This window comes from Pristiophorus japonicus, unplaced genomic scaffold (genome assembly GCF_044704955.1).
Source record: "Pristiophorus japonicus isolate sPriJap1 unplaced genomic scaffold, sPriJap1.hap1 HAP1_SCAFFOLD_347, whole genome shotgun sequence".
Lineage (NCBI taxonomy): Eukaryota > Metazoa > Chordata > Chondrichthyes > Pristiophoridae > Pristiophorus > Pristiophorus japonicus.
Window position 1 is genome coordinate 252,840 of NW_027253292.1, and position 14,640 is coordinate 267,479.

Sequence of the window (14,640 nt, forward strand, 5' to 3'; positions counted from 1 at the left end):
GTTGCAGAGGGCGATCCCGAGGGACACTTTCGGATTGAGCGGGACAGTGGTGTTCTGTCGACACACAGAGGTCTGGACAGAGAATCCACTTCACTCTATACTTTAACCATTCTGGCTCGAGACCAGGGGCACCCCCAGCACAGCAGCATGGTGTCTGTCTCTGTTCACGTGTTGGATATAAACGATAATTCGCCCTTGTTTACCGAGTCGTCCTACACTGTAGACATGTCGGAGGACAGTGCGATGGGCAGCGTGGTTCTGGAGGTGTTTGCTGCAGATGGGGATGAGGGCTCGAATGGCGATGTGCTGTATTACCTGAGCAATGAGTCATTGGGCATGTTTCACATTGACCAGACGGGCCGGGTCAGCACTGTCATGTCTCTGGACCGGGAGAAGCAGGAAACATACTCTTTCTTGGTACGGGCTGTTGACTCTGCGCCCTCTGACCCCAGGAGCTCCACCGCCCGTGTAGAGGTCAATATAAAGGACGTCAATGACAATTCACCCCACTTTATCATTGACCCACTCATCGTCAACATCTCCAAACACACGCCGCTCAACCAGGTGCTGGCCACCATGAAGGCCGAGGACAAGGATTTCGGTGCAAACGCCTCCATATTTTACCGCTTCTCCGCCGTGGTCTCGGGCTTCAGCATCAACTCGTTCACCGGGGAGATTCGCCTGATGACCTCAGCGACCTCGATGAGTCAGAGCGAACGCACATTGTTCGTGGTGGCAACAGACCAGGGCTCGCCACCCCGCTCATCCACGGGGGTTGTGATGATGTACCTGAGGGAGGTGCCTTACCGGGGCATCCGCTTCAGGCGCAGTGTTGGTGACGTCCCACTGGCGGAGAATTCAGCCCCAGGTACGGCCCTGGAAACTCTGCCGGTGTGCCACATCGGTCCTGCATCGGCAACACCAGGGAGACCCTGCCAACCAACTGGGCACACACTCTCACACACTCTCACACACTCATACAGTCACACACACTCTCACACACTCTCACACACTCATACAGTCACACACACACTCTCACACTCTCACACCTCTCACACACTCTCACACACTCTCATACACTCACACACTCTCCCACACTCTCACACACTCTCACACACTCTCACACACTCTCACACACTCACACACTCTCACACACTCACACACTCTCATACAGTCACACACTCTCATACACTCTCACACACTCTCATACAGTCACACACTCTCACACACTCTCACACACTCTCATACAGTCACACACACACTCTCATACACTCTCACACACACTCTCACACACTCTCATACATACTCTCATACACGCATACACTCATACAGTCACACACTCTCACACACACTCTCACACACACTCTCACACACTCTCACACACTCTCATACACTCTCACACACTCTCACACACTCTCACACACTCTCATACACTCATACAGTCACACACACTCTCACACACTCTCACACACTCTCATACACTCTCACACACTTTCATACACTCTCACACACTCTCACACACTCTCACACTCTCACACACTCTCACACTCTCACACACTCTCACACACTCTCACACACTCTCACACTCTCACACACTCTCACACACTCTCACACTCTCATACACTCTCACACACTCTCACACACTCTCATACACTCTCACACACTCTCATACACTCATACAGTCACACACACTCTCACACACTCTCACACACTCTCACACACTCTCACACACTCATACACACACTCATACACTCACACACACTCTCATACACACACTCACACATACTCTCATACACACACTCTCACACACTCACACACACACACACACACACACACACACTCACACACACACTCACACACTCATACACTCACACACACTCATACACTCACACTCATACACTCATACACACTCTCACACACACTCTCACACACACTCTCATACACACTCTCATACACTCACACACACTCTCACACACTCTCACACACACTCTCATACACTCATACACACTCTCATACACTCACACACACTCTCATACACTCATACACTCACACACACACTCTCATACACTCATACGCTCACACACACTCTCATACGCTCATACACTCACACACCATCTCTCACACGCTCTCATACACACTCCCACACTCAGACACACTCACACACACTCTCTCACACACTCTCATGCACACTCCCACACTCACAGACACACTCACACATACTCTCTCACACACTCTCATACACTCTCATACACACTCCCACACTCACATACACACTCACATACACACTCACACACACTCTCTCACACACTCTCTCATACACACTCCCACACTCACAGACACACTCACACACACTCTCTCATACACACTCCCACACTCACACACTCACTCATACACTCACACACACACACACTCATACGCCATCTCACACATATTCGCACACTCATACACCGTCTCATTCATACACTCACACACCATCTCTCACACTCAAACACTCACACTCTCACACTCACACTCACTCACATACTCACGCACTCGCACTCACACACACACTCACTCACACACTGTCTCACACACTCACACACCGTCTCTCACACTCAAACTCACACACTCTCACTCTCTCACACTCGCACTCACACACTCACACACACTCACGCACTCGCACTCACACACACACACTCACACACTCACACTCACACACACACTCACACATACACACACTCACACACACAAGTACTCACACACTCTCACACTCTCACTCACACACACACACACTCACACACTTACTCACACACACACACAAGTACTCACACACTTTCACACTCGCACTCACACACACTCACACTCGCACTCATACACACTCACGCACTCGCACTCACACACACTCACACACTCACACATACACACACACACTCACACACTCACTCACACACACAAGTACTCACACACTCTCACACTCTCACTCACACACACACACACATCACTCACACACATCACTCACACACTCATTCACACACTCACTCACTCACTCTCACACACAGATACACAAACTCACTCACGCACTCACTCACTCACAAACATGTACACACACTAACAACAACAACTTGCATTTATATAGCATCTTTAAAGTAAAACGTCCCAAGGCGCTACACCAGAGCGTTATCAAATAAAGTTCAACACTGAGCCATATAAGGATATATTAGGGCAGATGACCAAAAGATTGGTCAGAGAGGTCGGCTTTAAGGAGCATCTTAAAGGAGGAGGGAGAGGCGGAGAGGTTTAGGGAGGGAGTCCCAGAGCTTGGGGCCCAGGCAGCTGAAGGCACGGCCGCCGATGGTGGAGCGATGGAAATCGGGGATGTGCAAGAGGCCGCAATTGGAGGAGGGCAGAGATCTCGGGGGGTGCAGCACTGGAGGAGGTTACAGAGACAGGGAGGGGCAGGATTTGAAAACAAGACAAATAGAGTAAGGATTGGAAGCTGTTCCAATCCCACATGGAAAGTGGGCGTGTGCAGGATGCAGCCTGGGACTGAACAGTTAGTGAGCGGGTGGGACAATTGCTGCTTATCCTCCAATCTGTCAGTGTCAACGTGTCATGCAATCTCGCCAACACCTCACACTGCTGTCTGCTGCCTCGCTTGGTGATGGTATCTGAGGGTATCACACGGACAGAATCTGCGACTTACCACAGAACGGTTCCACTGGGTGATCAGCTATGTCTCTGCGTTAAAATCAGAGACATTTACAGCACAGAAGGAGGCCATTCGGCCCATCGTGTCCACACCGGCCGACCAAGAGCTACCCAGCCTAATCCCACTTCCCAGCTCTCTGTCCGTAGCCCTGTAGGTTACGGCACTTCAGGTGTACATCGACGTACTGTTTAAATGTGGTGAGGGTTTCTGCCTCTACCACCCTTTCAGGCCGTGAGTTCCAGACCCCCACCACCCTCTGGGTGAAGACATTTCCCTCAACTCCCCTACAAACCTCTCCCCATTACTTTAATTCCCACAGCATCCTAGGATGCATCCCATCTGCTCCCGATGATTTATCTATAAGTACAGCCAGCCTTTCTAATACCTCTTTATCATGTTTATCCCATCCAGCATCTCCACTACCTCCTCCTTCACTCTGTCTATGGCAGCATCCTCTTCCTTAGTGAAGACAGATGCAAAGTACTCGTTCAGTACCTCAGCCGTACCCTCTGCCTCCGAGTGTAGGTCTCCTTTAGTCCCTAATCGCCCCCCCGACCCCCACCCTCTCACTATTTATCTGCCTGTCGAGGAGTTTTGGATAACTCTCGATGTTGGCTGCCATTCTATTCTCATATCCTCTCCCTGCCCCTCCTATTTCCTTGTTCACTTCCCCTCTGACCTTTCTATATTTAGCCTGATTCTCAGATATATTAGCACCTGACATCTGTCATACGCCCCTTTATCTGCTTCCTCATATTCTCTCTCATTCATCACCCAGGGACACTTCCGATGTCCCTGACGACTACGTGTGCGGGAAGTGTATCCACCTCCAGCTCCTGACAGACCGCGTTGTGGAATTGGAGCTGAGGGTGGATTCACTCTGGAGCATCCATGATGCTGAGAATGACGTGAATAGCACGTGTAGCAAGTTGGTCTTACCGCAGGTGAAGGGTCCACAGCCAGATAGGGAATGGAAGACCAGCAGGAAGAGCAGTGCAAGGAAGGTAGTGCAGGGGTCCCCTGCGGTCATCCCCCTGCAAAACAGATACACTGCTTTGGGTACTGTTGGGGGGGATGACTCATCAGGGGAGGGCAGCAGCAGCCAAGTTCATGGCACCATAGGTGGCTCTGCTGCACAGGAGGGCAGGAAAAAGAGTGGGAGAGCTATAGTGATAGGGGATTCAATTGTAAGGGGAATAGATAGGCGTTTCTGCGGCCGCAACCGAGACTCCAGGATGGTATGTTGCCTCCCTGGTGCAAGGGTCAAGGATGTCTCGGAGCGAGTGCAGGACATTCTAAAAAGGGAGGGTGAACAGCCAATTGTCGTGGTGCTCATTGGTACCAAAAATATAGGTAAAAAACAGGATGAGGCCCTACGAGATGAATTTAAGGAGCTAGGAGCTAAATTAAAACGAAGGACCTCAAAAGTAGTAATCTCAGGATTGCTACCAGTGCCACGTGATAGTCAGAGTAGGAATCGCAGGATAGCTCAGATGAATACATGGCTTGAGCAGTGGTGCAGCAGGGAGGGATTCAAATTCCTGGGGCATTGGAACCGGTTCTGGGGGAGGTGGAACCAGTACAAACCGGACGGTCTGCACCTGGGCAGGACCGGAACCACTGTCCTAGGGGGAGTGTTTGCTAGTGCTGTTGGAGAGGGGTTAAACTAATATGGCAGGGGGATGGGAACCAATGCAGGGAGACAGAGGGAAACAAAAAGGAGACAAAAGCAAAAGACAGAAAGGAGATGAGTAAAAGTGGAGGGCAGAGAAACCCAAGGCAAAAAACAAAAAGGGCCATTGAATATAAAGGGGCTGCAGGAGGGGTCAAAACTAAAAATCATGGTTTAAAAACTAGGATTAAAACACTCTACCTAAACGCACGCAGCATTCGAAATAAAGTAAATGAGTTGACGGCACAAATCATTACAAATGGGTATGATTTGGTGGCCATTACAGAAACATGGTTGCAGGGTGGCCAAGACTGGGAATTAAACATACGGGGTATCTGACGATTCGGAAAGATAGACAAGAAGGGAAAGGAGGTGGGGTAGCTCTGTTAATAAAGGATGATATCAGGGCAGTTGTGAGAGACGATATTGGCTCTAATGAACAAAATGTTGAATCATTGTGGGTGGAGATTAGAGATAGTAAGGGGAAAAAGTCACTGGTGGGCGTAGTTTATAGGCCCCCAAATAATAACTTCATGTGGGGCGGGCAATAATCAAGGAAATAATGGAGGCATGTGAAAAAGGAACGTCAGTAATCATGGGGGATTTTAACCTACATATCGATTGGTCAAATCAAATCGCACAGGGTAGCCTGGAGGAGGAATTCATAGAATGTATACGGGATTGTTTCTTAGAACAGTATGTTACAGAACCTACAAGGGAGCAAGCTATCTTAGATCTGGTCCTGTGTAATGAGACAGGAATAATAAACGATCTCCTAGTAAAAGATCCTCTCGGAATGAGTGATCACAGTATGGTTGAATTTGTAATACAGATTGAGGGTGAGGAAGTTGTGTCAGAAACGAGCGTACTATGATTAAACAAAGGGGACTACAGTGGGATGAGGGCAGAGTTGGCTAAAGTAGACTGGAAACACAGACTAAACGGTGGCACAATTGAGGAACAGTGGAGGACTTTTAAGGAGCTCTTTCATAGTGCGCAACAAAAATATATTCCAGTGAAAAAGAAGGGCGGTAAGAGAAGGGATAACCAGCCGTGGATAACCAAGGAAATAAAGGAGAGTATCAAATTAAAAACCAATGCGTATAAGGTGGCCAAGGTTAGTGGGAAACTAGAAGATTGGGAAAATTTTAAACAACAGCAAAGAATAACTAAGAAAGCAATAAAGAAAGGAAAGATAGATTATGAAGGTAAACTTGCACAAAACATAAAAACAGATAGTAAAAGCTTTTCCAGATATATAAAACGGAAAAGAGTGACTAAAGTAAATGTTGGTCCCTTAGAAGATGAGAAGGGAGATTTAATAATGGGAAATGTGGAAATGGCTGAGACCTTAAACAATTATTTTGCATCGGTCTTCACAGTGGAAGACACAGAAACCATGCTAAAAATTGCTGGTCACAGGAATGTGGGAAGAGAGGACCTTGAGACAATCACTATCACTAGGGGGGTAGTGCTGGACAGGCTAATGGGACTCAAGGTAGACAAGTCCCCTGGTCCTGACGAAATGCATCCCAGGGTATTAAAAGAGATGGCGGAAGTTATAGCAGATGCATTTATTATAATCTACCAAAATTCTCTGGACTCTGGGGAGGTACCAGCGGATTGGAAAGCAGCTAATGTAACGCCTCTGTTTAAAAAAGGGGGCAGACAAAAGGCAGGTAACTATAGGCCGGTTAGTTTAACATCTGTGGTGGGGAAAATGCTTGAAACTATCATTAAGGAAGAAATAGCGGGACATCTAGATAGGAATAGTGCAATCAAGCAGACGCAACATGGATTCATGAAGGGGAAATCATATTTAACTAATTTACTGGAATTCTTTGAGGATATAACGAGCATGGTGGATAGAGGTGTACCGATGGATGTGGTGTATTTAGATTTCCAAAAGGCATTCGATAAGGTGCCACACAAAAGGTTACTGCAGAAGATAAAGGCACGCAGAGTCAGAGGAAATGTATTAGCATGGATCGAGAATTGGCTGGCTAACAGAAAGCAGAGAGTCAGGATAAATGGGTCCTGTTCGGGTTGGAAATCGGTGGTTAGTGGTGTGCCACAGGGATCGGTGCTGGGACCACAACTGTTTACAATATACATAGATGACCTGGAAGAGGGGACAGAGTGTAGCGTAACAAAATTTGCAGATGACACAAAGATTAGTGGCAAAGCGGGTTGTGTAGAGGACACAGAGAGGCTGCAAATGGGCTAAGGTTTGGCAGATGGAATACAATGTCGGAAAGTGTGAGGTCATCCACCTTGGAAAATAAAACAGTAAAAGGGAATATTATTTGAATGGGGAGAAATTACAACATGCTGAGGTGCAGAGGGACCTGGGGGTCCTTGTGCATGAATCCCAAAAAGTTAGTTTGCAGGTGCAGCAGGTAATCAGGAAGGTGAATGGAATGTTGGCCTTCATTGCGAGAGGGATGGAGTACAAAAGCAGGGAGGTCCTGCTGCAACTGTATAGGGTATTGGTGAGGTCGCACCTGGAGTACTGCATGCAGTTTTGGTCACCTTACGTAAGGAAGGATATACTAGCCTTGGAGGGGGTACAGAGACGATTCACTTGGCTGATTCCGGAGATGAGGGGGTTACCTTATGATGATAGATTGAGTAGACTGGGTCTTTACTCGTTGGAGTTCAGAAGGATGAGGGGTGATCTTATAGAAATATTTAAAATAATGAAAGGGATAGACAAGATAGAGGCAGAGAGGTTGTTTCCACTGGTCGGGGAGACTAGAACTAGGTGGCACAGCCTCAAAATACGGAGGAGCCAATTTAAAACCGAGTTGAGAAGGAATTTCTTCTCCCAGAGGGTTGTGAATCTGTGGAATTCTCTGCCCAAGGAAGCAGTTGAGGCTAGCTCATTGAATGTATTCAAGTCACAGATAGATAGATTTTTAACCAATAAGGGAATTAAGGGTTACGGGGAGCGGGTGGGTAAGTGGAGCTGAGTCCACGGCCAGATCAGCCATGATCTTGTTGAATGGCGGAGCAGGCTCGAGGGGCTAGATGGCCTACTCCTGTTCCTAATTCTTATGTTCTTATGTTCTGACTTTAGTTGCCCTGCCTTTCCCCCAGTGGGAATGTACCTCGACTGGACCCGAACTATTTTCTCTTTAAAGGCTGCCCATTGTTCCATTACAGTTTTCCCGCCCAGATCCGTTCTCATCCCTCTGAAATTGGTCTTCCCCCAGTTAAACATTTTTACTCGAGATTGTTCCCTGTCCTTTTCCATAGCTAATCTAAACCTTATGATATTATGATCACTGTTCCCTAAATGCTCCCCTACTGACTCCCCTACTTGCTCCACTTGACCGACCTCATTCCCCAGAACCAGATCCAGCAATGCCTCCTCCCTCGTCAGGCCGGAAACACACTGCTCAAGTTCTCCTGAACACACGTCTCTGCCCTTCACACTATTGTTATCCCAGTCTATATTAGGATAGTTGAAGTCCCCCATTATCACTGCTCCATAGTTCTTGCACCTCTCTGTAATTTCTCTGTGAATCTGCTCCTCCATATCCTTCCCACTATTTAGCGGTCTATAGAATACACCGAGTAGTGTAACGTCACCTCTGTTTTCACCGTTACAGGGACCACCCTCAAAGCCTCCCTGATAAAGTGCAACATCCCCACCGACACCTGAGAGTCCCTGGCCAAAGACCGCCCTAAGTGGAGGAAGTGCATCCGGGAGGGCGCTGAGCACCTCGAGTCTCGTCGCCGAGAGCATGCAGAAGCCAAGCGCAGGCAGCGGAAGGAGCGTGCGGCAAACCAGTCCCACCCTCCCCTTCCCTCAACCACTATCTGTCCCACCTGTGACAGGGATTCTGGTTCATGTATTGGACTGTTCAGTCACCTGAGGACTCACTTTGGGAGTGGAAGCAAGTCTTCCTCACTCTGAGGGACTGCCTATGATGACGATTATTTCTTGTAGCCGCATAGATTGTGTCCTTGATCCCTCCAGTACATCCTCTCTCTCCAGCACTGTAACACTCTCCTTAACCAATACTGCCACACCACACGATCTTTCCTTCCCTCTCTTTCCTGAACACCCTATAACCAGGAATATTTAATACCCAATCCTGCCTTTTTTTGAGCCAGGTCTCAGATATTGCCACAGCATCATATTCCCATGTGGCTATTTGTGCCTGCAGCTCACTGAGCTTGTTTACTAGGTCGTGTGTTCACATTCATACACTGGAAACCCATCTTAGACCCGTTCTGTGTTCTCCTAGTCTGACCCCACCTAATACTATTTCTTACTTTAGTGCTCTCTGCCTCTCCCAATCCTTTGAGCACTTTATTTCCCTTTCGAATGTTACATCCTGGTTCCCATCCCCCTGCCGAGCTAGTTTAAACCCTCCCCAACAGCACCAGCAAAACTCCCCGCGGGGATACTGGTCCCGGTGCTGTTGAGGTACAACCCGTCCGGCTTGTACAGGTTCCACCTCCCCCAGAACCGGTCCCAATGCCTCAGGAATCTAAAGCCCTCCCTGCTGTCCCATCTCTCCAGCCACGTATCCACCTGCTCTGTCCTATTTCTGTACTCACTTGCTTGTGGCACCGGGAGTAATCCGGAGATTATTACCTTTGAGGTCCTGCTTTTTAATCTCTCTCCTAGCTCCCTAATCTCTGCCTGCAGGACCCCATCCCTCTATCTACCTATGTCATTGGTCGGGATATGGACCACGACCTCTGGCTGGTCACCCTTTCCCCCCAGAATGCCCTGCAGCCACTCGGTGACATCCTTGACCCTGGCACCAGGGAGGCAACATACCATCCTGGAGTCACGTCTGCGGCCACAGAAACACCTGCCTGCTCCCCTGTCTATCGATTCCCCGACCACTATAGCTCGTCCATTCCCCTTCCTCCCCCCCCCCTGTGCATGGTGCTGTAGACTTGCTCTGGCTGTACTCCCCATGGCCACCATTGCCCTCACCGGTACTCACAACAGAATACTGGTTAGAGAGCGAGATGGACTCCGGGGTCTCCTACACTACTTGCCTAGCCCTCCTTGTCTGTCTGGTGGTCACCCATTCCCTTTCTGCCTGCAAGCTCCTTACCTGCGGGGTGAGCACCTCCTGAAACCTGCTCTCCACGGATCTATCAGCCTCGCGGATGCAGCGCATAGAAGCCAGCTGCTGCTCCAGCTCCGAAACCCGGAGCTCAAGCTCCTCCAGCCGATGACACTTCCCATATACGTGGCTGTCCAGGACACGGGAAACGCCCCGGAGTTCTCAATGGCACTGGGGGCGTATTCCACGGGACCCAGCTGTGCTGCTATGCCGTTATTAATTTGTCTATTATCTAACATTTCAGGAACTTAGCACTATGAAGCATCTAATTCAAGTTATTAATATAATATAGTCTTAACAGTTACTAATCTCGAAGCGTCTCTTTATTACGAACCCGCTATTGAACCCCGGCCACGAACTTGAAGAGAAAGATAAGTGCTGACCTTTACCAAGCATTCAGTTACCCACTGTCCTGAGATGTCACTCTGCTCCCTGTATACTGCTCCCTGTATACTGCTCCCGCTGCTCCCTGTATACTGCTCCCTGTAGGCTGCTCCCTGTATATTGCTCCCTGTATACTGCTCCCTGTATACTGCTCCCTGTATACTGCTCCCTTATACTGCTCCCTGTATACTGCTCCCGCTGCTCCGTGTATACTGCTCCCTGTAGGCTGCTCCCTGTATACTGCTCCCTGTAGGCTGCTCCCTGTATACTGCTCCCTGTATACTGCTCCCACTGCTCCCTGTATACTGCTCCCGCTGCTCCCTGTATACTGCTCCCTGTAGACTGCTCCCTGGCTAATGCTCCCTGTATACTGCTCCCTGGCTACTGCTCCCTGTATACTGCTCCCTGTAGACTGCTCCCTGGCTAATGCTCCCTGTATACTGCTCCCTGGCTACTGCTCCCTGTATACTGCTCCCGCTGCTCCCTGTATACTGCTCCCTGTAGACTGCTCCCTGGCTAATGCTCCCTGTATACTGCTCCCTGGCTACTGCTCCCTGTATACTGCTCCCTGTAGACTGCTCCCTGTATACTGCTCCCTGTAGACTGCTCCCTGGCTACTGCTCCCTGTATACTGCTCCCTGTCGACTGATCCCTGTAGACTGCTCCCTGTATACTGCTCCCTGTCGACTGATCCCTGTATACTGCTCCCTGTAGACTACTCCCTGTATAATGCTCCCTGTATACTGCTCCCTGGCTACTGCTCCCTGTATACTGCTCCCTGTAGACTGCTCCCTGGCTAATGCTCCCTGTATACTGCTCCCTGTATACTGCTCCCTGGCTACTGCTCCCTGTATACTGCTCCCTGTAGACTACTCCCTGTATAATGCTCCCTGTATACTGCTCCCTGGCTACTGCTCCCTGTATACTGCTCCCTGTCGACTGCTCCCTGGCTAATGCTCCCTGTATACTGCTCCCTGTATCCTGCTCCCTGGCTACTGCTCCCTGTATGCTGCTCCCTGTATCCTGCTCCCTGGCTACTGCTCCCTGTATGCTGCTCCCTGTATCCTGCTCCCTGTATACTGCTCCCTGTATCCTGCTCCCTGGCTACTGCTCCCTGTATGCTGCTCCCTGTATCCTGCTCCCTGTATACTGCTCCCTGGCTACTGCTCCCTGTATGCTGCTCTCTGTATCCTGCTCCCTGTATACTGCTCCCTGTATCCTGCTCCCTGTATACTGCTCCCTGGCTACTGCTCCCTGTATACTGCTCCCTGTATACTGCTCCCTGGCTACTGCTCCCTGTATGCTGCTCCCTGTATGCTGCTCCCTGTATCCTGCTCCCTGTAGACTGCTCCCTGTAGACTGCTCCCTGTAGACTGCTCCCTGTATACTGCTCCCTGTATCCTGCTCCCTGTATACTGCACCCTGTAGACTGCTCCCACTGCTCCCTGTATACTGCTCCCTGTATATTGCTCCCTGTATACTGCTCACTGTATGCTGCTCCCTGTATACTGCTCCCTGTATACTGCTCCCTGTATACTGCTCCCTGTAGACTGCTCCCGCTGCTCCCTGTATACTGCTCCCTGTATATTGCTCCCTGTATACTGCTCACTGTATGCTGCTCCCTGTATACTGCTCCCTGTATACTGCTCCCTGTAGACTGCTCCCGCTGCTCCCTGTATACTGCTCCCTGTATATTGCTCCCTGTATGCTGCTCCCTGTATCCTGCTCCCTGTCGGCTGCTCCCTGTTTACTGCTCTCTGTATACTGCACCCTGTAGACTGCTCCCGCTGCTCCCTGTATAAGAAAGCAAATGGCATGTTGGCCTTCATAGCAAGGGGATTTGAGTACAGGGGCAGGGAGGTGTTGCTACAGTTGTACAGGGCCTTGGTGAGGCCACACCTGGAGTATTGTGTACAGTTTTGGTCTCCTAACCTGAGGAAGGACATTCTTGCTATTGAGGGAGTGCAGCGAAGGTTCACCAGACTGATTCCCGGGATGGCGGGACTGACCTATCAAGAAAGACTGGATCAACTGGGCTTGTATTCACTGGAGTTCAGAAGAATGAGAGGGGACCTCATAGAAACATATAAAATTCTGACGGGGTTAGACAGGTTAGATGCAGGAAGAATGTTCCCAATGTTGGGGAAGTCCAGAACCAGGGGTCACAGTCTAAGGATAAGGGGTAAGCCATTTAGGACCGAGATGAGGAGAAACTTCTTCACCCAGAGAGTGGTGAACCTGTGGAATTCTCTACCACAGAAAGTTGTTGAGGCCAATTCACTAAATATATTCAAAAAGGAGTTAGATGAGGTCCTTACTGCTAGGGGGATCAAGGGGTATGGCGAGAAAGCAGGAATGGGGTACTGAAGTTGCATGTTCAGCCATGAACTCATTGAATGGCGGTGCAGGCTAGAAGGGCCGAATGGCCTACTCCTGCACCTATTTTCTATGTTTCTATGTTTCTATCCTGCTCCCTGTATCCTGCTCCCTGTAGACTATCCCTGTATCCTGCTCCCAGTATACTGCTCCCTGTAGACTGCTCCCTGTAGACTGCTCCCTGTATCCTGCTCCCTGTATACTACTCCCTGTAGACTGCTCCCTGTATATTGCTCCCTGTATACTGCTCCCTGTAGACTGCTCCCTGTATCCTGCTCCCTGTATCCTGCTCCCAGTATACTGCTCCCTGTATGCGGCTCCCAGTATACTGCTCCCTGTATCCCGCTCCCAGTATACTGCTCCCTGTATGCGACTCCCTGTATGCGGCTCCCTGTAGACTGCTCCCTGTATATTGCTCCCTGTAGACTGCTCCCTGTAGACTGCTCCCTGTATCCTGCTCCCTGCAGACTGCTCCCTGTATATTGCTCCCTGTAGACTGCTCCCTGTAGACTGCTCCCTGTATCCTGCTCCCTGCAGACTGCTCCCAGTAGACTGCTCCTAGTATACTGCTCCCTGTATGCGGCTCCCTGTAGACTGCTCCCTGTAGACTGCTCCCTGTAGACTGCTCCCTGTATATTGCTCCCTGTAGATTGCTCCCTGTATACTGCTCCCTGTATATTGCTCCCTGTAGACTGCTCCCTGTATACTGCTCCCTGTATACTGCTCCCTGTATACTGCTCCCTGTAGACTGCTCCCTGTAGACTGCTCCCTGTATATTGCTCCCTGTAGACTGCTCCCTGTATACTGCTCCCTGTAGACTGCTCCCTGTATATTGCTCCCTGTAGACTGCTCCCTGTATACTGCTCCCTGTATATTGCTCCCTGTAGACTGCTCCCTGTATACTGCTCCCTGTATATTGCTCCCTGTAGACTGCTCCCTGTATACTGCTCCCTGTAGACTGCTCCCTGTAGACTGCTCCCTGTAGACTGCTCCCTGTATATTGCTCCCTGTATACTGCTCCCTGTATATTGCTCCCTGTATACTGCTCCCTGTAGACTGCTCCCTGTATATTGCTCCCTGTATACTGCTCCCTGTATATTGCTCCCTGTATATTGCTCCCTGTAGATTGCTCCCTGTAGACTGCTCCCTGTAGACTGCTCCCTGTAGACTGCTCCCTGTATATTGCTCCCTGTATACTGCTCCCTGTATACTGCTCCCTGTATATTGCTCCCTGTAGATTGCTCCCTGTAGACTGCTCCCTGTGCTCCCTGTATACTGCTCCTGCTCCGGTCCGCCATCTTTCCCCGGCCTTCTCCACCTCTCCCTTTCTGCTGCTGATCGATAGATCTTTGGGAATCAAGGAATACGGGGAGCGGGCGGGGAAGTGGAGCTCAGCTGGAAGATCAGCCATGATCGTATTAAAT

At 49.8% G+C, this 14,640-nt stretch overlaps 1 protein-coding gene across 1 annotated transcript in view; it reads left to right on the forward strand.

The window, feature by feature from the left end:
- LOC139250087 (protocadherin-16-like) overlaps positions 1–14,640 on the forward strand; it is a 520,410-nt gene that overhangs the window by 136,246 nt on the left and 369,524 nt on the right. Inside the window, exon 14 of the mRNA XM_070872662.1 lies at positions 8–868. Coding sequence (XP_070728763.1) covers positions 8–868 — 861 coding nt within the window. The remainder of the gene's footprint in view (positions 1–7; positions 869–14,640) is intronic.